We start from the raw sequence: 27,525 nt of genomic DNA on the forward strand, positions 1-27,525 counted from the left end.
TGTGTGTGTGTGTGTGTATAAGTAGTTCGTTAACAGTATAATCACCGTGTGTGTGTGTAAGTAGTCTGTTAACAGTATTATCACCGTGTGTGAGTGTAAGTAGATCGTTAACAGTATTATCACCGTGTGTGTGTGTGTGTGTGTAAGTAGTTCGTTAACAGTATTATCACCGTGTGTGTGTGTAAGTAGTTCGTTAACAGTATTATCACCGTGTGTGTGTGTAAGTAGTTCGTTAACAGTATTATCACCGTGTGTGTGTGTAAGTAGTTCGTTAACAGTATTATCACCGTGTGTGTGTGTAAGTAGTTCGTTAACAGTATTATCACCGTGTGTGTGTGTAAGTAGTTCGTTAACAGTATTATCACCGTGTGTGTGTGTAAGTAGTTCGTTAGCAGTATTATCACCATGTGTGTGTAAGTAGTTCGTTAACAGTATTATCACCGTGTGTGTGTGTAAGTAGATCGTTAACAGTATAATCACCGTGTGTGTGTGTAAGTAGATCGTTAACAGTATTATCACCGTGTGTGTGTGTGTGTAAGTAGATCGTTAACAGTATAATCACCGTGTGTGTGTGTGTGTGTGTGTGTGTGTGTAAGTAGTTCGTTAACAGTATAATCACCGTGTGTGTGTGTAAGTAGTCTGTTAACAGTATTATCACCGTGTGTGAGTGTAAGTAGATCGTTAACAGTATTATCACCGTGTGTGTGTGTGTGTGTGTAAGTAGTTCGTTAACAGTATTATCACCGTGTGTGTGTGTAAGTAGTTCGTTAACAGTATTATCACCGTGTGTGTGTGTAAGTAGTTCGTTAACAGTATAATCACCGTGTGTGTGTGTAAGTAGATCGTTAACAGTATTATCACCGTGTGTGTGTGTGTGTAAGTAGATCGTTAACAGTATAATCACCGTGTGTGTGTGTGTGTGTGTGTGTGTGTGTAAGTAGTTCGTTAACAGTATAATCACCGTGTGTGTGTGTAAGTAGTCTGTTAACAGTATTATCACCGTGTGTGAGTGTAAGTAGATCGTTAACAGTATTATCACCGTGTGTGTGTGTAAGTAGTTCGTTTACAGTATTATCACCGTGTGTATGTAAATAGATCGTTAACAGTATTATCACCGTGTGTGTGTGTAAGTAGTTCGTTAACAGTGTTATCACCGTGTGTGTGTGTAAGTAGTTCGTTAACAGTGTTATTACAGTGTGTGTGTGTGTGTAAGTAGATCGTTTACAGTATTATCACCGTGTGTATGTGTGTGTAAGTAGATAGTTAACAGTATTATAACCGTTTGTGTGTGTAACTAGTTCGTTAACAGTGTTATATCTGTGTGTTTGTGTGTAAGTAGTTCGTTAACAGTATTATCACCGTGTGTGTGTGTAAGTAGTTCGTTAACAGTGTTATCACCGTGTGTGTGTGTAAGTAGTTCGTTAACAGTATTATCACCGTGTGTGTGTGGAAGTAGTTCGTTAACAGTATTATCACCGCGTGTGTGTGTAAGTTCTAGACGGCCGAGTGATTGGTTTCCTGATTACATCCCACTAGGCCGTCCCCCTGATTTTCCTTTGTTGACTACGGGTAAAAACCTGGTATAGTACATATGCTATTTTGCTACAAGGAAGAATAGTGTGATCGTTTGAGAAAGTGTTAAACAATCGATTTGAGATTCCCTAAATACCTAAGAGGAAAATTAGTTAAAGACACCCGAACTGTTGAAGTAGGTGTTATATATGATGTATCGTATTCGTGAAGGAAATGTTTCTGCCTTTTTGAAGTAGGAAATTGCTATCGTTTGTCTGTTGGATATGATTCTGACTCTTGTCAATAGGAAATGTTACTGATTTGTGTATTATGATTGTTACTGATTTATGTCATGGAATAAGATGTTGCAGTTTTGCTTCAGTTTTAAATGCTACTGATTTCTAGGAAATGCAACTGCCTGATACCAGAAAGAAATGTTAATAATTTTTGTTATTGCAGACAGTTGTGTGATAACAAAACATATTTTATTTTGGGATTTACACTTTTGAGGGTATCATTATATTGCCCTCACAACGGCTATTTTATATCCATTTCTGAATAGCCTTGTTTAAGGATCCCTGCCCTACTGCTAGCAAACCACTAGAGAGTTGCATTGTATTATATAGAGTTACTGCCCCTTACTTTCGTTTAGGATATAAATGTCAAATGCAATTGGGCCTAGACAATTTTGTTTACCAGGTTGCTCGAATCCTTGCCTGGCCCATTACATTTTTGCACGCATTGCACTGTTGTTGAATTTCTTTTCATTTTTAGCATTATTATAACCTAGAAGTTCCACAAGGTATGTTAAATGTTCAAAAACTGATTTATCAAAACTCATGACGAACAACAAAGTTTCCAATGCATAGATTCATTATTTTCAGCATAACGTTGGGAAATACCTTCGGTAACGCGAGATCTCGTCAAGTCACGTGACATTGCTCATGGCCTAATTTCAATTAAAAACATGGGTTGGTATAGAAAACGTTGGAAAATACTTTTCGTAACGATCTTTGAAACGTGTTATTAATACCACCTAGTGCATAAAGAATAGATCTTTCAATCCAAGTGCGACACGTGTGTGAAAGTGACGATTTGTTTCTAAAATATGAGTTTGAAGTGCGCTCCGGGCTCGGGTCGCATATTTCCCGCACATTATAGAGGGCCGGAGTTCTGAGGTTAATCGACGACAGACCGATATGAAAAATGTCGATAAAACGTCAGAATAATTTGAAGCAACTACCCTAACCCTAACCCGAAACCTAATTCTAACCCTCAAAAAGTCAGTAATCTTTCCACTCAGATGTTCCCTCATATATGTTGTTTCTGAGCATAAACGCTATTGTAATATCATTTTAGTGGGGAGTATTTGCATTTAGTTGACATTAAAATATTTAAACTACAGTTTTAGTGGGGGTTTTTTTGTTTGTTTGTTTTTATTTTTAGCGATTCAAAGTGAGCTTCGTTCACAATGCCAAGTGATTTATGTACAACGAATGTGCTATAATGGTATTAATAATAAGCATAAGTTAAAAAATTAGGTTAATTGCAATCTGAAAGACAGGTATACACGTGAATACATAGAAGTGAAAATGCTGGAAACGTATAATTTGGCTGATTAAACCATGGGTGCCTAGTTTCGCCGAATATCCCAACAGGTCAAGACATTTCTAAATCCTAATTATGAGGAAAAATCAACAGGATTCAGCGTACAATTTATGTTTGAATTTCAAGATAAGTGCTGCTTTAAAATATTACAGCAAGTTAAAGAAGAGTTCAACATACAAAAAGAATTATGACAGAAATAGTAATCTGGACCTAAGCCATTAATTCATTTAACACCAGAAAACTAGTTTTTATGATCAATATGACAATTTAAATATCATGATGATGTGAGTGATGATTTAAATGTTCAAGAAAGATAATTTCAACACAATTTAAAGGGCATAATGTATAATGTAGCATACAACCTTAATCCATCATCATGCACGATACGTTATATGGCGACGGCTGTGAAAAACACTGTTTGTACAGAATAGTTGTTTATATAAATTGTTCTGGGTAGACTGTTAAAATCATCAAATCAACAATACATAGAGCATAAAACATGTTTTTCTCTCATGTTCATGTGCGTAATATAGAGCTGTCCAGGGTAAGAAAAGGGACTAGGAAGTTTATATCTCACACCCCATATCACGTAACGTGAGGTCACAATGTCTCGACAATGACGTGACGTCACGAATTTTGAAAACACCAATGCCGCAATACGGAAAGAGACAACGTGATGAAATTAAAATGTTACCGTACATGTAAGAAAGATGATTTGTTTTCTGCGCAAACTCTGTTTGTGGAGTACAAACTCTGTTTGTGGAGTACAAACTCTGTTTGCTACTATGGGGTATGCTAAATCTCGCTGGTGAATTCGTTTTCGTCAAAAAAACTTTGATATTTTCAAAATGGTAGCCAATTTAAACGCATTTTCATGGTTTCTGAGCTTATTCTGGTAGTTGGAATGAGAGAAAAATACTCTTCCATGCCCAAGGGTGTAGGATAGGGACATTCTACCCTCGGGATTTTCAAATTTGGCAAAACCCTTCGGGTGGAACTTCCTATCCTACAGCCCTGGACATGCAAGAGTCTTAAAATACATTAATTGTTGAACAGTATCATCTATCGTTTGGATCAATGTCCTTATTAACATGATGTGTTCCATCATGCATATGTTATTAGGGAGGTTATAACAATATTTCATCAAGGTATACACATCATTTATTGATGTCCATGTACTCTTTTTAAATTCTATTTATAAAACGTTTAACAAATAACCTAATAGCCAGACTAAGTGGGCCGAGTATGAATATAATATCAAAACAATATTCCATATTTCCCCATGGAAGGTTATAAGAGCATTGGCACAGAGCAATTAAACAAAGTGCTTTAGTGAAACGTGACTGTGTTCTGTATCCCAAACCGAGTTTTTTCTTGTTTAAGATAATTTGTATCATACTGTCAATATACATTTGTCATGTGTATTTGCTTTTTAAAAATTCACAATGAATATTTATCTACCTCCAGCAAACTGTACTGTATTTTATTACCCTAGCCTTTGAAAAAGTAAACCCGTCTACAGTAGGTATTAAGTAAATCCGTCTAAGGTAGAAAAAAAGTAAACCCGTCCACAAGAGGAAAAAAGTAAACCCGTCTACAGTACGTAAAAAGTAAACCCGTCTAGAGTAGGTAAAAAGTAAACCCATCTACAGTAGGTAAAAAGTAAAACCATCTACAATAGGTAAAAAGTAAACCCGTCTACAGTAGGTAAAAAGTAAACCCGTCTACAGTACGTAAAAAGTAAACCCGTCTACAGTAGGTAAAATGTAAACCCGTCTACAGTAGGTAAAAAATAAACCCATCTACAGTAGGTAAAAGGTAAACCCATCTACAGTAGGTAAAAAGTAAACCCATCTACAGTAGGTAAAAAGTAAACCCGTCTACAGCAGGTTAAAACGTAAACCTATCTACAGTAGGTAAAAAGTAAACCCGTCTACAGTAGGTAAAACGTAAACCCGTCTACAGTAGGTAAAAAGTAAACCCATCTACAGTAGGTAAAACGTAAACCCATCTACAGTAGGTAAAAAGTAAACCCGTCTACAGTAGGTAAAAAGTAAACCCATCGACGGTAGGTAAATAGTAAACCCATCTACAGTAGGTAAATAGTAAACCCTTCTACAGTAGGTAATCTACAGTAGGTAAAAAGTAAAGTTAAAACGTAAACCTATCTACAGTAGGTAAAAAGTAAACCCGTCTACAGTACGTAAAAAGTAAACCCGTCTACAGTAGGTAAAAAGTAAACCCATCTACAGTAGATAAAACGTAAACCCATCTACAGTAGGTAAAACGTAAACACATCTACAGTAGGTAAATAGTAAACCCATCGACGGTAGGTAAATAGTAAACCCATCTACAGTAGGTAAAACGTAAACCCATCTACAGTAGGTAAAAAGTAAACCCATCGACGGTAGGTAAATAGTAAACCCATCTACAGTAGGTAAAAAGTAAACCCGTCTACAGTAGGTAAAAATAAACCCGTCTACAGTAGGTAAAAAGTAAACCCGTCTACAGTAGATAAAAATTAGACCCGTCTACAGTAGGTAAAAAGTCGTGATACTGCCCCAGGAGTAGGTGACTATAAGTCGTGAAACCACCCCAGGTGTAGGTGACTATAAGTCTTGATACTGCCCCAGGAGTAGGTGAGTATAAGTCGTGATACTGCCCCAGGTGTAGGTGACTCTAAGTCTTGATACTGCCCAAGGAGTAGGTGAGTATAAGTCGAGATACCGCCCCAGGAATAGGTGACTATAAGTCGTGATACTGCCCCAGGAGTAGGTGACTATAAGTCGTGATACCGCCCCAGATGTAAAGTCTTGATACTGCCCCAGGAGTAGGTGAGTATAAGTCGTGATACCGCCCCAGGAGTAGGTGACTATAAGTCGTGATACTGCCCCTGGGGTAGGTGACAATAAGTCGTGATACTGCCCGAGGAGTAGGTGAGCATAAGTCGTGATACTGCCCCAGGTGTAGTTGACTATAAGTCGTGATACTGCCCCAGGAGTAGGTGAGTATAAGTCGTGATACTGCCCCTGGTGTAGGTGACTATAAGTCGTGATACTGCCCCAGGAGTAGGTGACCATACGTCGTGATACTGCCCCAGGAGTAGGTGAGTATAAGTCGTGAAACTGCCCCAGGAGTAGGTGACCATACGTCGTGATACTGCCCCAGGAGTAGGTGACTATAAGTCTTGATACTGCCCCAGGAGTAGGTGAGAATAAGTCGTGATACTGCCCCAGGAGTAGGTGACCATACGTCGTGATACTGCCGCAGGAGTAGGTGACCATACGTCGTTATACTTCCCCAGGAGTAAGTGACAATAGGTCGTGATACTGCCCCAAGAGTAGGTGACCATACGTCGTGATACTGCCCCAGGTGTAGGTGACAATAAGTCTTGATACTGCCCCAGGAGTAGGTGACAATAAGTCTTGATACTGCCCCAGGAGTAGGTGACTATAAGTCGTGATACTGCCCCAGGTGTAGGTGACCATACGTCGTTATACTGCCCCAGGAGTAAGTGACAATAAGTCGTGATACTGCCCCAAGAGTAGGTGACCATACGTCGTGATACTGCCCCAGGTGTAGGTGACAATAAGTCTTGATACTGCCCCAGGAGTAGGTGAGTATAAGTCGTGATACTGCCCCAGGTGTAGGTGACTATAAGTCTTGATACTGCCCCAGGAGTAGGTGAGTATAAGTTGTGATACCGCCCCAGGAGTAGGTGACTATAAGTCGTGATACTGCCCCAGGAGTAGGTGACCATACGTCGTGATACTGCCCCAGGAGTAGGTGACTATACGTCGTGATACTGCCCCAGGAGTAGGTGACTATAAGTCGTGATACTGCCCCAGGAGTAGGTGANGTCGTGATACTGCCCCAGGAGTAGTTGACTATAAGTCGTGATACTGCCCCAGGAGTAGGTGACTATGAGTCGTGATACTGCCCCAGGAGTAAGTGACAATAAGTCTTGATACTACCCCAGGAGAAGGTGACTATAAGTCGTAATACTGCCCCAGGAGTAGGTGACTTTAAGTCGTGATACTGCCCCAGGAGTAGGTGACCATACGTGGTGATACCGCCCCAGGTGTCGGTGACTATAAGTCGTGATACTGCCCCAGGAGTAGTTGACTATAAGTCGTGATACTGCCCCTGGAGTAGTTGACTATAAGTCGTGATACTACCCCAGGAGTAGGTTACCATAAGTCGTGATACTACCCCAGGTGTAGGTGACTATAAGTCGTGATACTGCCCGAGGAGTAGGTGAGTATAAGTCGTGATACTGCCCCTGTAGTTGGTGACCATACGTCGTTATACTGCCCCAGGAGTAGTTGACTATAAGTCGTGATACTGCCCCAGGAGTAGGTTACCATAAGTCGTGATACTACCCCAGGAGTAGGTGACTATAAGTCGTGATACTGCCCCAGGAGTAGGTTACCATAAGTCGTGATACTGCCCCAGGAGTAGGTGACTGGAGTGAACGTAAAATATCAACAGATATTTAATAACAACTACATTGTAATTATTTTGGAAGGCGAAGGAAACCGGACACACAACAGACTGTTTCAGGTCTGTGTCTGGTAATGTATGGTATAACATAGGTTTTGTTGATGGGTTAGGACAGGAAATATAAACCTTAATAGAAAGAGGGAGTAGAACGATACCGTACATTTTGACTGTGTGCCATGATAACTGTGAGTAACTGGAAAGCTGATTCGATCACACAGATTGAGCAAAGGAATAATTCTATGAATATGGATCCTGAACTTTACCAACTCTCACTAAAGTTTGTGTTATGTAGGTCTCCCGTCAAATCAAAGTATGTATCTAGGTCACCAACGTGCTGGGAACCAAATCAAATAACGGAACGCTAGGGATGTATTAGCATAGAGAAATTCTATCCATACAGAAAGAAAAAATCTGTGTTTACAACAAATGTAGAATGACCGTTCAAAGCAATTGTAAATACGACCTCTATATCATGGTCACACAAATGCATCGTCCTGGTACCTACAAAAGGGCTTGTGTACGCAGTTACCTCAACTATAAGGACAGTTTAGTATACACACGCGTTGTTATTCCGCACTAGCTACAATGCTTCTATAATAAAGGGAATAATGCATGAAGCCGCCACTGACATTTGGGCCGGTGAACCAGTTTGTCCGTTTATGGTATCAGCAGCGTTGTTGTTATTGTTGAGGTTGATATTGTATCGATACTGAACGTGCGGCCAGTATAATTCAACAGGATAAGCTTATTAAACCAAAATATACATTGTACGTTCAACTAGAGTCGAGGTTGTTCTTTTTAGCCCGCAATCATCACATAGAAGACTGTTCATATCGCCCTTTGTCCATCGTCTCTAGTCCGTCCATCGACCATCCTTAAACAGGTCTTGTTATGGCTATTTATCAAGATGTATAGGACGGACATTTCTCAGAGTTCGTACAAAGGTTCCCATTGGCCCTTACATGTTACGTTTTGACCGCTTGGACTGATACATACGAGATGGTTACCAGGTAGCGATATTAAATCTTGACGGGTCAAGTTTGTAATAACTTTTTCTCAAAAGCTGTTTGACAAATCTTTTTCAGATTTTATTGGTATATTATTCCCACTGATCTCCCGTTGTACATGTTGTATTTTGCGGCTGATAAAAAAAAAAAAAGTCCTATTTCTCAGGGATGCTTGGCATATTTTTTTCAAATCTCATATATAGGTGTCCCTTGTTGGGAAGATGTGCCAGTTATGCACGTTACATTTCAATCAATATGACTGCCATAAATCATTATGACTGCAATCAATCATTATGACTGCAATCAATCAATATGTTTGCCATCAATTTCATTTCAACAAATTTTATTCATGATGTTGTATGAATTGGATCGAACAACAGGCTATGCCTATATCAGTTCTCTCCTACATGCATTTGTATAGATCAGCATATAAATATATTGTAATTTATCAGTGAAATGAAAAATTGAAAAGAGACAACCTATAGACAAAACAGATATCAATGTGCAAGTCATATGGTATAGGGGAGATAACTCTAACAGCTTATGAAAGGTCACAAGTCAAGCTGTGCTACTTCTTGACCTCACCAGAGTATTGAGTGGGTTTTTGACATATTCCTTGACTAGATTCTCCCTGGGAGTTCAAAATCAATCAATAGGACTGCCCACAATCTATACGACAGCCATCAATCAATAGGACTGCCATCAATCAATATAACTGCCATCAATCAATATAACTGCCATCAATCAATAGGACTGCCATCAATCAATAGAACTGCCATCAATCAATAGAACTGCCATCAATCAATATAACTGCCATCAATCAAAATGACTGCCATCAATCAATAGGACTGCCATAAATAAATAGGACTGCCATCAATCAATAGGACTGCCATCAATCAATACGACTGCCATCAATCGATATGACTGCCATCAATCAATAGGACTGCCATCAATCAATAGGACTGCCATCAATCAATAGGACTGCCATCAATCAATAGGACTGCCATCAATCAATAGGACTGCCATCAATCAATAGGACTGCCATCAATCAATAGGACTGCCATCAATCAATAGGACTGCCATCAATCAATAGGACTGCCATCAATCAATAGGACTGCCATCAATCAATAGGACTGCCATCAATCAATAGGACTGCCATCAATCAATAGGACTGCCATCAATCAATAGGACTGCCATCAATCAATAGGACTGCCATCAATCAATAGGACTGCCATCAATCAATAGGACTGCCATCAATCAATAGGACTGCCATCAATCAATAGGACTGCCATCAATCAATAGGACTGCCATCAATCAATAGGACTGCCATCAATCAATAGGACTGCCATCAATCAATAGGACTGCCATCAATCAATAGGACTGCCATCAATCAATAGGACTGCCATCAATCAATAGGACTGCCATCAATCAATAGGACTGCCATCAATCAATAGGACTGCCATCAATCAATAGGACTGCCATCAATCGATAGGACTGCCATCAATAAATAGGACTGCCATCAATCAATAGGACTGCCCCTCATCAATAAGACTGCCATCAATCGATACGACTGCCATCAATCAATAGGACTGTCATCAATTAATATGACTGCCATCAATCAATACGATTGCCATCAATCAATACGACTGCCATCAATCAATACGACTGCCATCAATCAAAAACCACTCCCCTGTCACGCAATGAATTATATATGGTACTAAATATTGAAAACGACAACCTCATTTTGAAAGGACAACACGTCAGTATGGAGTGTGCTGGAAAGTTACCACGGGATACATTAAATGGTGACATACCTTAATTCAACATATAAAAGAAAAGATCAAACTTACACTGTACAAAAAATACTCTAAATGTGGTAGGCGTAAAATCCCTCTGGGATCTTTTGTTTCATACTATGACAATTTTCATGAACAGTAAACTTTTCCCTCTTCCGTCAAATCTTTTAATACAGCACCAATGAATAGATATATACAACTATACGCCAATACATGCAGCAACACAGTTTGTCTAGTTGACGTCCAACTTTCCTTTTGAAAAAAATAAATGGAAAAACAAATGAGATCACGGTGCCAGGATTGTTATCCTTTTTGAAAGACACTTTTCTGAACATCAATCGTAGATTGTAGATTTTTGGTTCTAAAATGCACTTGATAGCAATGGCATATTCTTGAATAATATAGATATATTTCACTCACGGTGGCAGATACCATATTTTTACTATTGAAACGTATCTGAAATTATATAATGGGCATCCATAATATCCTCTTTGTCAAAGCTTATAAGTATCAAATAGGTGAGTTTAGGCTACAGAAGTGATAAACCCATGTCTAAGCCTTACAATTAGACAGCGGATAATTGAATAGAGTAACCAAAATTATCGTGGATCGCATTTAAATAGGCAATACATAAAAGCATTACCGCCTTGCAAATTGACATGTCGTTTTAACGCAAGGGACTGTAACTAAAGGCAGGATATGAATTACGATCATGTAGCGTGACAATACAGTTAAATAGAAACAAATCCGCTAAAGCTTCTTATCTGACTGATCGCGTGGGATCTTATTGCAATATGCGAAGGTCGCACATTTTCGCACGAGCTAATCTGAATAAGCAAGCCTCTCAATGACATTCCAGAGCGCCCAGTAGCAGGAAGAAGATCATCCAGCCACCAAGGAATGCCTTGAAATATAACGTCTGTTCTGCTTCCCTAACATTGCTTCTCGTTAAATGCCCTATTATAATTCATTCATCTGTATAATATCCCTGGCACAATGATCCAATATTGATACAAGTAGGTGAAATACATTCCTATATTGATCATATGAAAAATTCCTCATGGAATTCAGATTATATAACCGGAAAACTAATAAGCAATGTGTGAGTATGGAATAATGGAATATCTTGTCATGTAGACACAGGACGGAACTGTAGTAACCCTTTTACCCGGAGATATAGATGGCATTAGTGTTCTGATATACCGGTTGTCGCCACTAGGGGGCGGTGGTGATTGAAAAAACATATCTGTGTACGGTCTACTGCGGTAGACTTTTATATGTCCAGAACACAGACATAGTGGATTTTGTTCTGCTATAACTACCCCTTTACAATGCTTGTCGTATATTGTGTTGTCAGCAATCCTAGCATTGATTGTAAAATCGGATTTTAATACCGTCCGGTATAGCGGGTTGTCAGGGTAAAACACATCTTTATAGAACAAAGCCAACACTATATTCAATACAGAATAGAGGTCAGGGATTTTCTTATAACGTTCAATGTCTGTTTAATACCTTGTCTATTCCCTTGTGTGCTATGGTGATGCATCTCATTTGGAAAAAAAATCATCTAGAAGGTCGAGACCTACACAATACATTAATGAATAGAAAAACAAATATGCACCAGGGTTCGCTATGCTCTTGCTGGATTTGTACCAGAATATAGTTTTTAAGTTACTTATTTAAATGATACCTTTTTCCCCCAGAACTACTTCCTTACCTGTACAATTGATCATAGCATTATCTCGGGGGAAATCACATGGCCGTGACTTTGTTTTAAAGCACTACGGTAAATATTATGATTTGTTCACCTTTTAAGAGTTTCATAAGCAAGAAAAACTTAATAACCGAAAAAGCGTTGTAGATTTAGATCGAACCCATTCTAGGTAAATAACTGTTGTCATGTTTTGTATTGTCGACAGTACACAATTATTTATAAATCCTTCTACGTAAAAAGACGCTGGATAACATAGTGTTTCCCTTCAGTTTATATATGTTAGTGGAAATTAGATTATTTGGAGTATATATTGCGTGATTTGTTTATTTAATAGATGTACAATGTATTTTTTTTCTATATTTTAACCTATCCCGCCATTGGGTATTTGTGATACTTATTATGGCTCAGCTGGAGCCCGCCACCTCTAGGGTATCATGAAGTTAACACTACGATACATGTATAATAGGCCTACTCGTACCGCAAAGGTCATCCATCAGACACCGACAGTTAAAGCCTTAAGATGGCTCCGCACATCGTCATCAGCGTCCATTTTCGTGTCGTACTTCCGGAAAAAGCACAGCTCGGACTCAATTATCTTGATCGAAATGTGCATGTACACCGTGTCGTCATTTCCGTATTGCGTATCGGTCATTCAAAATCGTAGTGCAAGTTATAGTAACACTTGGGCCGTTTTCGTTTAAACTGTCAAACTGATCGGACCACTGTTGTTCGTTTATTAAATAAGGTCGGACCCAGTAATCTGATGCTGCTTTCGGGCGAGCCTTGAGAAAGCCTTGCAAGGCCTGCATACACCTTTGCAGGTCCGCCAGGATTTATACCCGAAATTACGGTCAAACCGGTTGCTCCGCATACACGAACAGGCCCCTGGTAAACAATAGTACACGCGCGTGCCGATGATATGTCAACACCCGATATCGAGATTTTACCGGGAAATGTATAATGACACGTTCTTCAGGAATAAAGCTTTCCAATGCATAGACATAAACAGAGACAACTGTCATTGTGTAAATGTCACCCCTCTGCAAAAAGTTCCGATTTTTTTCAAGGAAGATAACTCTGACCCGGATCAAAGTGATTGTAAAATGGAAAATAAATAAATTATCAAGCCATTGTGTATATTTTGTTCAATTTCCCATTCTATATGTATAAATCTTTGTGTCCTATTTGCTTTTAGCTTGTAGATAATCATTTTTAATCCGTACAAATTCAATAAAAAACACTTTGTGTAACATGTGTTACATATTTTGCGATAAATAAAATATTTGTAGGGTTAATTAGAAATTCTTCTTTTCATTTTATTACTTTTGTTATTGTTCCGAACAATGCCACACACAAAAAAACCTGGAAAATATTAATATTCGCGATAATTCAATTGTTTGGTATTTTTTTCCAAAAAAGTCCCCAAACTATCGGAATGTTAAGATTTTCATAAAATCAATTCTACATAGTTGCATAACCATTATATGAAAGTTTCAACGAATTTTGCTGGGTAATTGCGAAAGTGTGAAGCCACCGTAAGGACGTACGACCATGAATGTGAAACAGTTTCACCACAGCAAAAAATAGCCAATATCAATTTCCTATCATACAAAACATGCACAGGTACATTATAAACAACAAATAGATATGGCAACCGGCCGACATTGTGTAGCGGACCGTTAGTTTGGTCCGGGTTTATGTATCCCGCTAACTGGCACCCGTCGGTTGTTTTTATCGATGTGTTTATTGATCATATCACTATATATTTATCCCATTACACAAGTGTAGGTGAATTAGTGCTAGAGGTGTTATCTTTGGTGGTATATTTCTACCACTGACTTACTTCACGAGTTGTATAAGTTCGATTCCAGGATCGGACGTGAAAAGGTAAGGGTTCACCCGCCCAACCACGTGGGTTTTCTCTGGGTACTCCGGCTTCCTCCCACATTAATACCCCAGCGCGCTAATATTCGGTACGACAAGAATGATTCATTAAAGTTGAAATAACTTCCATAATTGTTGTAAAAGAAACAAAGTTTATGTCTATAAAAATACACGTCGATACCATTTCTTATCTTGGCATGGGCCAAAAACGAGGCTTTCCCGAATGTTTTGCAGCTGAAGAACCTTTCCTGATGGTTGAGATTCGCGATTTCACCACATGAGGGTAACTAATTAATTATCTCTTACCCTGTTCCCACATTGTGTATCATATATAAAATGTATTATTATCATTCCTCATCGATTTTTCAGCGTGTCTGATTGGTTTAAGCGCACATCACATTACAGGATTACAAAACATCAAGTCTCCCTCACGCGATCCATTTCCCTGTCGAGTATCCCTCTGAGAACCCCTCGCACATTATCAGACGAGTTGTCTCTCTTTGTTAGACTCTCTAACGCCCGATGTGTTCCGGACGACACCCAAACATCAACAATGGCTGCGAACGGGAGATTCCACCTCCCTACAGCTAAAGAACTTGAAGGGCTATTATTGTTGTTCAATTTGATGTAAAATCAAAACACTAACAATGATAGATATTTGTAATATACATATGCTACTAGACCTAATGAAATAAAGGCGAACAGGTCAGTCATAACAGTGACAACACATGTACAGGAGAACGTTGCATTGCCTAACGTTGATGTATTTTTGTTATATGTATATAACATAGACTCCACAGATGGAATTTCGGAAGTATAGAACAGTTATTGCCCTGGTGTGATGGAGACCTGAAGAGTTGTTTCCCCTCGACAAATCATGTTTCACTTGGGCTTTGCCCTCGGGAAACATGATTTATCTCGGGAAAACAACTCTTCTTATTATATGACTGGTGCTAATTTCCAGCCCTGATTGGAGGAGTGACGTCACGTGACGAGTCTGTAAATATGTTACAGACCTCGTTCTATAAATAGAAAAGTGTTACAGACCTCGACCTAGAAATAGAAAAGTGTTACAGACCGCTACAAAAAATAGGCCGAGGTAATTCCCCAGCCAGTCTGTAAATCTGTTACCATTCACAATACTGAATTCAAATAAAAATGCATCATCTCATCAACTTCTGAACTATGTTAAAATTGATGATGCGATTGTTCAAATAATATTTACTTAAAATTAAATATCACATGAATTGAAATTCAATTTTTGTGTATGTTATTTTGTATTTGAAGTCCTGCACTCTGTGATTCCAAAATGGCTCATGCCATCCATGTGCTTATATGCCATGAAAAATTATTAATCTTATCGTAAAATGTCATATAATAAAACAATTGTGGACTTCAGTTTCGGTCTATCCCTGACTTACGGACCTAGTCTGAACAATATTCACCTCGGCCTTCGGCCTCTGTGAAAATTGTTCAGACCAGGTCCGTAAATCAGAGATAGACCTCACCTGAAGTCCATAATTGTATAATGTCTCCCTCACACCAGGGCAATAAGTGTATAATGTTAACGTTACAGAATAAATACAGGGTTGACATGACGTTAATGCATTGTTGACGTGATGTCATTGTTTCGTTAATGTGACGTCATACACTTGTTATGAATAAGGAAATCCCTTCAATCGTAGGATGAGACAAGGATATCTCACAACAGGAAATGTGTGAGTACAACTGCCCAGGGTAAGAGTATATCAAGTTCAGTATTACAGAATAACAGGCGTGTGTACGACTGGGCATAGCAGGTGCATTTAAAGGTTTCATACCCGAGTTTGTAAATGTTTACGGTAGGTCCCATGACAATACAATATCATATCCCAACACATGCCTAATCACCACAACGACATTATTCTAGTTCCGATACATTGGAACTCACTTCATTTGAATTAATTTCAGTTTGTTTGATACATTGCTACATAAGGTGAATAATTCTTATGTGCTCGATCCGCGTCTAATTATTCATTAATCTACGTGGCCAGGGAGCTCATTTAATGGCAGTATACACAGTGTATTTTGCTTGGGACATTCTGTAAATGCTAATTGTTCCATGCCTCATTTACTATTTATTAACGAGTGATCTACAATGGACCAGGTGTTCAAATATTTGCCATTAGTTCTAAATAGGTATGAACACGTAATGTTGAAAAAAACAGACGGAATAGTCAATACAAAAACAAAACGAAACGGAAATGTGGAGACATCAGAAAAGCCAGTAAACAAATATAAATCAAAACGTCTTTATCATCATTACCTATACTTGAAGCAGCTTAGCATAATCATGTATAGCAATGTTGACAGAGCAACAGCAGAGACGGGGTATAGCACACACCAGGGTAATTGGAAAAGTAACAGGAGGGGAAAAACGTAAACAAGATTAGTAATGAAAGAAAATAAAAGGCTAAAACAAATTATTGTAGATCGCAATGAAAACCTTCTAAGGCCTTATGTTTTCGAATTATATGTGTTACATAATTTGGTCGATAATGGCCGATGTACCTTAACACAAGACGTCCCTGGCGCTACTCCGCCACACGGCACTGGCAGGCTGTATTATATCATAGAACTACCCTAATGAGATTCAGTTTTACTGGCGCTGTAATGGGAAGGTACATTAAGTAATCAAGGCGTGAACACACGACATTGGTACATTTGTAAGTACCAGTGCGCGGAATAATTTTCAGATAGAGTATGTGTATTATTACACTGAGAACACTACTAATTAAGGTGTTTGCGTAGAACGTCATCATTAAATGTACCTGAAAATGTTATGCGGAATAGGTCATACCTGTTTAACGTGACACATACATTTGTAACCATGGTAAACAAAATACAAATGGTATAACTCACATAAGAAATTAACACGAACACAATATCTTTTCACATTTCCAGGTTTAGATGCCATTATTAGTGACTGAGTGTATTGTTGTTAAATTGAAGTCAAAATACCAATGTGTCATGTGTTTTCCATTATATTGATGTAGATATAGAGGCAGTCATGACTGCGTACGCTAATATCATATCTAATACTATTAAATGACGATTGTCTTACAGTTTAATACACACGTCACAACTGAATGCAACTACATGAGGCAAAACTTAAACGCTAGGAAATGGATATATATTTAAATCGTTACACGGCATTTATGCAATATATAACAATGCTTTAAAAATTACTCAAGCGTAAGAGATAGTCGGTCAAGCGGTTATCTAATGTGTGTGCCATTTCTTGTCCTAATACTTAGCATATGTACTATGAACATGTTACAGTTCTCAAATATTACATCGACACCTTATACTGCTTAATTATATGCTTGGAAATTTCTCGTAATCACATTGGCCGGATCCTATACACGTGACCGGTCCTCAAAAAGTCATGTAGACTGATTATCCGGTGAATATCGATTTCTAAGCAAATTCCCCATGCGCAGTTAGACCGGAACGCGATATGTTAGACGACAACAGAAGATGGCTACTGGCGAACGCTTCGCTTCCGCTATATCTCAAAATTTCCAAAAATTGCTCGAAGATAAAGATGCTATTAATTCAAAAAGGTTTTTGAACACATAGTGCGTATCCTTTATGCTTAACTTAAAAAGAAAAGAACCTTGACGATGTCTTCGAAAGCTACATGTGATGGTGAATTGTTGGAATTAACCCTGGCTTAATATTACACGGATGCTCGTTCCAGTAAAGGTGAATTTACGAGAAGTCAACTCTCAAGTCTATTAGGCATGGATTGAATATATATTTGCTGGAATTTGGACATCGTGAACGGTAAAGAATTTCCTAAATCAAAACGAACGTTCCATGCCAATGCAATGGGCCTACGAGGAATTGAACATCACCCACATATTGAAATTAATTATTGAGACATTCGGTCAATATTACTTTTTCAGGTTCATATCACATCATATTCATCAGCACAAAAGTCCATAACTGTATAATATTAAATGTGTGATAGGATGCCTACTGTTTGGACAGATTTAAAGAGAACCCCTGTCTAAACTCGGACTTTCTGTTGACTAGAACCTCTGCCGGTGTTTTAACATGAAGAGTGATAAGAAATACACGATTTTGTTTAACGAAAACATTGAAATTCAATAATCTGTATAAGCGCAGTGATTCGTTTTATTTTTCGCCATATACGTAAGTTCATTTTCATTTCAATTTAAAGCCTTTTTGGGAAACGTATTACATGCATGAATCATCACCAACTGACGGCAAGTATAGCCTGTTTTAATACATAACAGTGTAATGACTTCAGTAAATAAGGCAATAACTACATCACAGCGGCAATACCAAAATAATCGAGAACATGGCGGTGAACGAATCCAATCTGAAGTTTGCTGGAATTTCCAGGACATGCATTACAAGATTCAACCACGTGACCCTCTGAAGCCTGTAATAACATATATAATTCAATCAAGTGTCCTAAAGCACTCGTGAAGGTGCCATACCTTGTATCGTAACGGCGCACCAATAGGTCTCCTGGTATATTGAGGAGGCAGAGAGTGTGAATATTGGGTATTAAAGGAAGACGATACAATTAAAATACAACCATAAACGAATAGATTTGAGAGAAATATTAACCATTAAAAGAAATAAATAAAATTAAAATACACGCTTAAACGAATAAAATTGGAAAAGAAAGTCTGCTTATCACGACGTTTGTCTGAATTGTTTGAACCCTGTCAGTCATCTAAGACTGTATCTCTTAAGCCCGTTATCGCTACCGATTCTGTCCCCACACAATGGACGAAACATATTTGTGTTCCATTTAGAGGATGTTTTAGATTTCTATGAAAGAAGTGGTGAATTTGTTTTTTACTAGCTCGCCACACCCCCTGTTGATTTAACTACTGGCTGTCAATACCAGAGGACTCCACTACACATAGACACAAACATGTCACAGGGAAATTAGCATATAACTATATTATCTCAAAGTCTCCTGTTATTTTCAGTCGGTTACAATGTATGTGTTTAGGTCTTAGTTGGCTGAACTCATATACTACATTATCAGTCAATCAATTGTAATAAATTGTAAGTCCACGGGCAATAAAGCGTGTCACAGATAACACATGTGTCAATATATATGAACATAACTTGTTAAGTGATATGTATGTTTATAGATTGTTAAGTGATATGTATGTTTATATATTGTTAAGTGATATGTATGTTTATATATTGTTAAGTGATATGTATGTTTATAGATCGTTAAGTGATATGTATGTTTATAGATCGTTAAGTGATATGTATGTTTATATATTGTTAAGCGATATGTATGTTTATATATTGTTAAGCGATATGTATGTTTATATATTGTTAAGTGATATTTATGTTTATATATTGTTAAGTTATATGTATGTTTATATATTGTTAAGTGATATGTATGTTTATATATTGTTAAGTGATATGTATGTTTAAATATTGTTAAGTGATATTTATGTTTATATATTGTTAACTGATATTTATGTTTATTTATCATTTGTTTACTAATAATAACACCCTTTTTGTATATGTGATAAGTCTAAAATTTCCACAAGTTGAAAATCAGCCCGGTTGATATCACACCCCCTTGAAAGTGATATCACACCCCTTAGAAAAGTGATATCACACCCCCTCCTAAATTTTCGGATTTTGCCGTTTCCGCTTATTGTTGTCTGCTTTTAATGTAAACAAACGAGTTGTTGGCATGGAATAAATGCCGTTTCATGGAAAATAATTTAAAAGTTGATTTACAAAGCCCCATCCAAATTTCCGGATGGCGCTGCTTCCGTATTTAGATTTGCTTATTAGTGATACACCTGTCGTCTGCGTAAACAAAAACAACGATGGCGACTATAGCTAGTACTGGCGAGGAGATTTTAGAGGAACTGGCAGCAAGGATTGTTGAACTAGATGATTTAATCCTGGAAAAGGAGACGAAACGTGTAATGGATGCTGGATGCGATTTAATAATGCTAGTTAATGATACCGAAGCTTTCGTGGAACAAGGAGGAACAAGGATACATTTCCTCATATGTCATGAGGAACAAGAATACTGTGAGAAAAACGCAATCTGACATCAAAATGTTCACGGATTATCTGATGTCTCAAAATGAGTTGAGATCTCCAGAGTCTATTGACTCGGTTCAGTTGGCGGATTACATGGCCAGGTTCTTCATGAACGTCAGATAAAACGATAAATCTGAGTACGAACCATCAGGTCTGAGGTGTTTACAATCCAGCATTAACCGTTACCTACATGAGAAACACTACGACGTCAATATTTTGACCGATATTAAATTCAAACATTCTCGTGATGTGTTAAGTGCCAAAATGAAGAACTTGAAGACTCAAGGCAAAGGAAACCGCCCAAATGCTGCTGATTCACTAAATAAGGAAGAAGTGTCAATTCTGTATGACAAAGGAGCGCTTGGTTTAGGTAGGTACAGTATTCAAATGAATAATAATTCGTTCTATAAGCTTGGTAGCTGTTGGTTCTAGTTAGTATTACTGTAATCAATAAGTGAGGAATGCGCAATGGATATTGAAAATTGAATTGTGTTGATGATCGATTCAGACAGTGATTAAATTGAATTCCAACCAGATCCATTGTGTTATATTGTTAAAACTATTAATAACCATGTTATTTTGTAGGAATTAAGGAATTTCTAAATGTTGACGTTTGTTTATATACATCATTTTTATGAATATCAGTAAATAAAATAAAGAAATGATTTGTTTGTGTATGCTTTGTTTATTTTAAAGAAAACAAAATATGATAAAAAGTTTATGATATGACCATTTTGATATCACACCCCATATCAGCCCTCTGGCCTTCGGCCCTCTGGCTGATATCAGGACTCTCAGGCTGATATGGGGTGTGATATCAAAATGGTCATATGATTATCTCTAAATATTGTTAAGTGATATGTGTGTTTTTATATTGTTAAGTGATATGTATGTTTTTATATTGTTAATTGATATGTATGTTTATATATTGTCAAGTGATATGTATGTTTATATATTGTTAAGTGATATGCATGTTTATATATTGTTAAGTGATATGCATGTTTATATATTAATATTTATCAACAATGGACTTTTGTTGAGGTTCGTTGTGATGTAAAAGCTGATTATATTTCAGCCATTAAACAAGATTGAACGTACAGAATTTTTTCAGAGGAACGCACAGCATTAAGCACAGACAATTGAGACGTTTTGAATGAAATAAAGTCATAAAATGAAAATTGACCTTCTGGTTCTAAAAATAGTAACGCGCGCGCGGAGTCCCTATTACAAATCACCGCGATTATGAATCAACCAACACAAATGTGGGGAAAATGTAATAAAAATCTAAAATGAAAACAAAAATCAAACTGAAAGTTAATACAAGCCTCAAACAATAAAACACGATTTGATCAAATTTTGTAACGAACTTGGATATAAAAATATTGGTAAATTCGAGTAAAAGCTGGGTCTACTGGCTTTGCTCTAAAGATTACATGAAAATTGAGTTATATAAAAAAAAACTTTGAAATTTTTGTAAAAGTTCAAATTTTCAGTAACATAATTTAGTGTGATATGTATTAATCCTCGAAAGATCTTGATTGATCCGAATCGTAGTATGTGGTTTTGTCTATCCATGTTTGTTTACAGTTTGCATAAATGATGTATCCTATATATAAATATATTTATTTTACAACAATTATGACAGAAGTTTTTAGAACTTAAATGTATCGGGCCGGTCACCTCATACCTTTTGACGTCTGATCGGGGAGTGAAACCCCGGCCGCCTTGGTGAAAGGTGGGTGCCCTCTCCACTGTGCCACCCAAATCTCCCGAATATATACTGTATACATTGTATTATTATAACCAACTCATTTTGATCAAAGACAAGTACCGAAACTAATCTTATTTTAAAGCCTCACTAGATTATGTAGATATATAGCAATATCAAAGCAAGTGAAACCCACAATGCAATAAAGATGTACAAAAGTTATACATAAGTACATGTCAGAACACGGTAAATACATTCTGTACATCTGCTATAACAGATGCTTCCCTATCCTGGGAGTCACTAATACCTAGAAGTGTAATGAAATCAAAGTCTTAGAAAAGCTAAAATATTAGGTAAATTTAACACTTCCGTATATATTGTTGTTGTTTTTTGTATTTTAAGAAATATCACATATAAAAAGGAAAGGCTTATATCGAACTTTTAGAAATAAATTATTGATTCAGAAGCTTTCTTGGGTAAGTAAAAGGTAAATCAGAAATGACCTATTCTGTTTGGTATTTAATTGAACAAAGGTTCATCTCTTATAGCCGATTTTTATCAGTGACCCAAAGATCCCATGCGTTTTCAAATTATGTTTGATGTCTAGTCGTTTCATAACCCATTCGACGACGATGGTCAAACCCACATCTGGCATTATAGAATTGTTCCATCCTACGTATATACTGGTTAATTCGAACGATGTCACACGCTCGTGATCTCCAGACCGCCATTGTGTCTGACAACTTGGCCTGTTCGTTTATGAGGACATATCAGTACTTCTAATTTGATATGTAACATTTTCTTGGACAAAGTCTGGTGGGCCTGGAAATGTTGATACATGCCTATTAGGTCTTTGGCAAGGCACATCAGATCACTAGGTCCGTTCCTATTACATAAACTAGCAACTCTTGTTTAACCAGCCTAACCGTCTGGTACGTGATGAAGGAAATCCGCACTAGTTTCAGTAAAGACGAATACTTCCGTAATGAAGTTAGGTGACGTTATCCGCAAGGCTATGATAATGAGTATAATGGACTTTATTTAAGGATTAAGTTGAATATATTTTTCATGTTATGGAGATATTACACAAAATAACGGAGTGTACTCTAAATAAACCGCGAAGTTTAACATTACATGAAAAATATATTCAACTTAATCCTTATAATTTAATCTACTATACACAATTTTTGTGTTTATCAAAATGTGAAATACGTAAAGCATACCATATGTCCATTTCTGAGTAATTTGACATAAGCAAAACCTCGTTAGAGCAAAATTACTTTTTCGTATTGAAACAAATCTTTATCAAACTCTTAATGTTGAGTATTTGATAAACACTGAAGTATCTATTTTTCATTTTTTTTTTTTTTATAAAAGTAACTATACTTCAATGAGAGACACTCGTGTTCGTTTTAGTAGAAAGTTCAATATCGCAGGCGCTGCCACAAGCGGTGCAGGCAACGCCCGATTTCAGATACGCTTTTTTGCTTTGTTTGATGTCTCCTCAGTCCAATTTAGTATCCATCATAAATTCAAGTACTGTTCTCGTTTATTGACAATATACTTATATTTCTATATTATTTCACCAAAACTTCGACATGTCATAAAATCCTTGAACCACAAACTTAGCATGCAACCACACAAAACAACACGAAAACATGTCATAAAACCAGAATCCTTAACATGTTGTCTATTTGTCAACTCGTATTTTCCTATAGCGATCAGGCGCATTTAAGAACTTTTAACAGGAACAGTTTGCGTAGTGAAATAGAAGGAAAATATCCAACAGTGGCAACAAACAGCGCCAAGAACAATGATTTAATGAATTTGATAATAACTGATACCAACAGGAACAGCGAAAGCACGAAAACAAATTAGTTGGCGTAATTTCAATTTGCTTAATCGGTTTATAATAATGTCAATTATAATCGTTCAACTGCAGAGAAAGATCAAACATGACTTATATCAGGCCATAACAATCGCTGTCATATACATATAGCATAACACTGCTAACATCACTAAAAACCTTCAAGGAAACATGAGAGGAATCTTAGCTGGAACAATCTCTCATTATCGATAAGTGTTGATGTCTTGAATAATTGCTCAATCGATCAGATATAGTCGCAACGAGGTCATATACAGGAAAAGTGGTAGAACGAATATAAGTATGTCGGGCGTCTTACCACAGAATCTATATATTATTAACCTGGACCAGAAATACACATTACAAAAATAGCAGGTATCATATATCTTCAAATACCAGACCGTTTCAGTATCATAGAGAATGCAGTATGTGATACTTCTAAACCACAGTCCAGGTACATATTCTTATAACTAGCAATATACATGTAAAGCATTTTTAACTGAAAGTTTTGACAAAAACGTCTTAAATAAAATGAAGTCATAACTATTAATTATATTATATATAAATATAAACTGTGAATATTATAGTAATAAGACTACTGTATTATTTTGAATTTATGTCTAAGTATATTAGCATATAAAGTATACAGAAATGGTTACGATATTCTGACATATAACAAAGTGACTTTATTAATGTGTATTACGCAACTGTACTGTGTGTATTCACCCTACTAAGTACGCCGTCCTAAACACTAGCCATCACACGCGTACATAGAAAACAGTCGATCATCCTTGTTTTCGTCTCCTCTTTCCTAATCACCTGTGTTGTTCTAACATTCATCCGACAAACCAGCCTGACATAACTCATTCTCGTTTTTAATTAGTGTAATATATTATCCGGGTATACACAAACGCCATATGCTACCTTTTACTTACACGAAAACATGTACTCCAAAGTAAACATGTAAACACACAAAATTACGCCTAAATATAGCATAACGAACAATTCAAATATCAATGGGTTTCTATACTGAACTAACACTGTAATATATATAACTCTAACTCTTAACACAAAGACCACAAACAAGCTCAATGTATGTAGCTTCTCCTACTCAGTAATACACACTACTGTGTCATAATGTACACTGTTATCTCTGTCAATATACGCAACGTGCTGAAATACTGCCAATACAATTAGCCGTAATACCTTGCCAACCGATTTATCTATTGTCTAGTCTTACCTTGTTCACGGGATGTTCCGGTAAAACTATAGATAACTTCCGGTGGTTAGAACCGTTCATTAAACCATCGTTAGTAGAAACAGTTTTCCACGTATATTTTTGTTGCTGGGAACGAATTCCTTTGCTATCATGCTTTGCCATGTCGCTACATCTGTGTATGCTGCATTCACCTACACCTCACACGTTCTCGCCTTGCCAATTTGACACGAGCCTTGTGCAACAACCGGATTGTAGAAATTGTCTTCTCCTCGCTATTGATCTAAAATTCAAGAGCAGCCGACTGTAGTGGAGGACTGGTCAGCGGAATGTTGTGTCATTTTGTACAGTTAATTCGACGTCGATATTTCTCTTTCAACCAATCACATGGAATCCGATTAAAAGTTTTAAGCAACAGCGAGTACTGATACTAATGACCATGTGTCAATTAGCATAGAAATTGAGCGCTATTACGGTAGATACGGCTACTAGAACGCATCGGTAAGTCGAAACTTTATCTTTGGTCATCTTCCACTCGGTGACATCACGATCTGCGTGGCTGTGTACATGCTTTAAATTCGAGGACATCCCAACTCTACTTAAATACAAGTCAAATACATGCTTACAGCGCAGACGACTATTAAATCCAGTGGCAGGTTTAAAGATACTCACAGTTCTACATAGACGTCACACCTGATGGGTACAACTACAGCACCATGACCGGTTCCGCTAAGGCGGGTATCTCTAGCATTTGTGCACATACAATACACCGCCACAAAATTATATAATGCATTCATCAATTTTTCAGTCCCATTAGACTCTAACGGCGATTTCCGTTTATGTAACGGACTTAGATTCCATTATTTTTGAAATGTTTGGGGAGTTGTTTCATAGGCAGTCTCTCTATCAACAGGCCAATACATGATCACAAAGATGTTGTCTCCTTGAGCGAGCATTATCATGTTTCCATTTGCATTATATTCATTGAGAATAACATGAGCATAGCTGATGTAACTTTACGGACAAGCTTACCAGACAGGGTTTCCAATGATACAGGTTGAAGAATTTGGACACGTTTTATGGTCGCCATCTCATATAGAAATGAACCATTTCTATGTATAATGTGAAGGCTGATATGTTTTTATTACAATGTATCATCATCGATGTTTTTTCGTTGCCACTACTCCGTTTCGTAATATGAGGACATGCCATTACTAAAATTTGACCCATATTTACCAAGCAGGCGTCGTCTTAATATGAGGACATGGCATAGCTTAAATTTGACCCATATTTACCAAGCAGGCGTCGTCTTAATATGAGGACATGGCATAGCTTAAATTTGACCCATATTTACCAAGCAGGCGTCGTCTTAATATGAGGACATGGCATAGCTTAAATTTGACCCATATTTACCAAGCAGGCGTCGTCTTAATATGAGGACATGGCATAGCTTAAATTTGACCCATATTTACCAAGCAGGCGTCGTCTTAATATGAGGACATGGCATAGCTTAAATTTGACCCATATTTACCAAGGAGGCGTCGTCTTAATATGAGGACATGGCATAGCTTAGATTTAACCCATATTTACCAAGGAGGCGTCGTCGATGAAGCAAAAAGCGTTTACTTTTCCGAAACACCTAATTTCATTATCATTGTACTATTTTATGGACATGAATCTGCCCTACTTCTATCTAGTTTGATTTTTGACTCTTGGGTATTCTCTCGGTTTTCGTTTTTTCCTGGTCACATAAGCTTTCCTTTCATGGTAATTTTTCAAGGCATATACCAGTTTTTTGTCGCAATTGTTTTACGTATTTATGATGTATTGTTTATTAACTCGCTTGATATTGTCGCAATACAGAAAAATCGCAAAACGAACGCATCCCGACATTTGGAAAATCTCTCTGTCCTCCTCAAGACGCGTTTGAAATGATAGGTATAGCGTTACGATACCGTAGGGTTAGGGTTAGGTAGGAAAATGGACAACAACAAACGGGGAGCAGACGAATGATTGACAGAAGAATGAACTCGAAAGATAAGGAATTGTATCAACAACAATTACTCAAATAAAATTTGAGTGAATGGTTTATATTTCCTGACAGGCAGAGAAAACTTGTAGGCTTTAAAGGGGCTGATCGGGGAAAAAATGTCATATTTGCTAAAGTGGCATACACATGTTTAAAATACCTTCTTATGAAATATACCGATTCAAATTTTGCTGAAATTCACTCCCTAAGAGAAAAATATATATCATATTAAAGAAATCCTAAATCGTCATCTGACAGTCTAAAACTCTCAATTGACCCAGATCAGTGATGTAATTTTACCGCACGCGCGTCATCAACAAGACCAAATGTAAACATCGCGGCGAAAGAAAAAGATGCATGCAAAAGTCATTGCCGTGGTATAACTTTTGGAAGGCCAGAGAACGCATTTAGACCCATTTATTTTGTAATTTTTTCCCCGACCGGCCCCTTCAATAACATTTTAATATTCGACACGATTTGTGCAGTTGGACCGTCAGTCAGTTTGCCAGGTAGATAGCCAATACGTGTTATTGGAGTGATCAGCGTTCCTTGTTTATCCTATACTTACACGTAATT

At 37.3% G+C, this 27,525-nt stretch overlaps 1 protein-coding gene across 6 annotated transcripts in view; it reads right to left on the minus strand.

Annotated features, from left to right (window-relative positions):
* Positions 1-27,525, minus strand: part of LOC110461026 (cys-loop ligand-gated ion channel-like) — a 178,996-nt gene that overhangs the window by 25,436 nt on the left and 126,035 nt on the right. Inside the window, exon 1 of one of the 6 annotated variants that reach the window (XM_021514297.1) lies at positions 24,945-25,159. The exons of the other annotated variants lie outside the window; for them this stretch is intronic. Coding sequence (XP_021369972.1) covers positions 24,945-25,085 — 141 coding nt within the window. The 5' untranslated portion in view covers positions 25,086-25,159. Of the gene's footprint in view, positions 1-24,944; positions 25,160-27,525 lie in introns of those variants that run through there. 6 annotated transcript variants of the gene reach the window in all.

The sequence above is a fragment of the Mizuhopecten yessoensis genome, unplaced genomic scaffold (assembly GCF_002113885.1).
Source record: "Mizuhopecten yessoensis strain PY_sf001 unplaced genomic scaffold, ASM211388v2 scaffold10537, whole genome shotgun sequence".
NCBI lineage: Eukaryota > Metazoa > Mollusca > Bivalvia > Pectinida > Pectinidae > Mizuhopecten > Mizuhopecten yessoensis.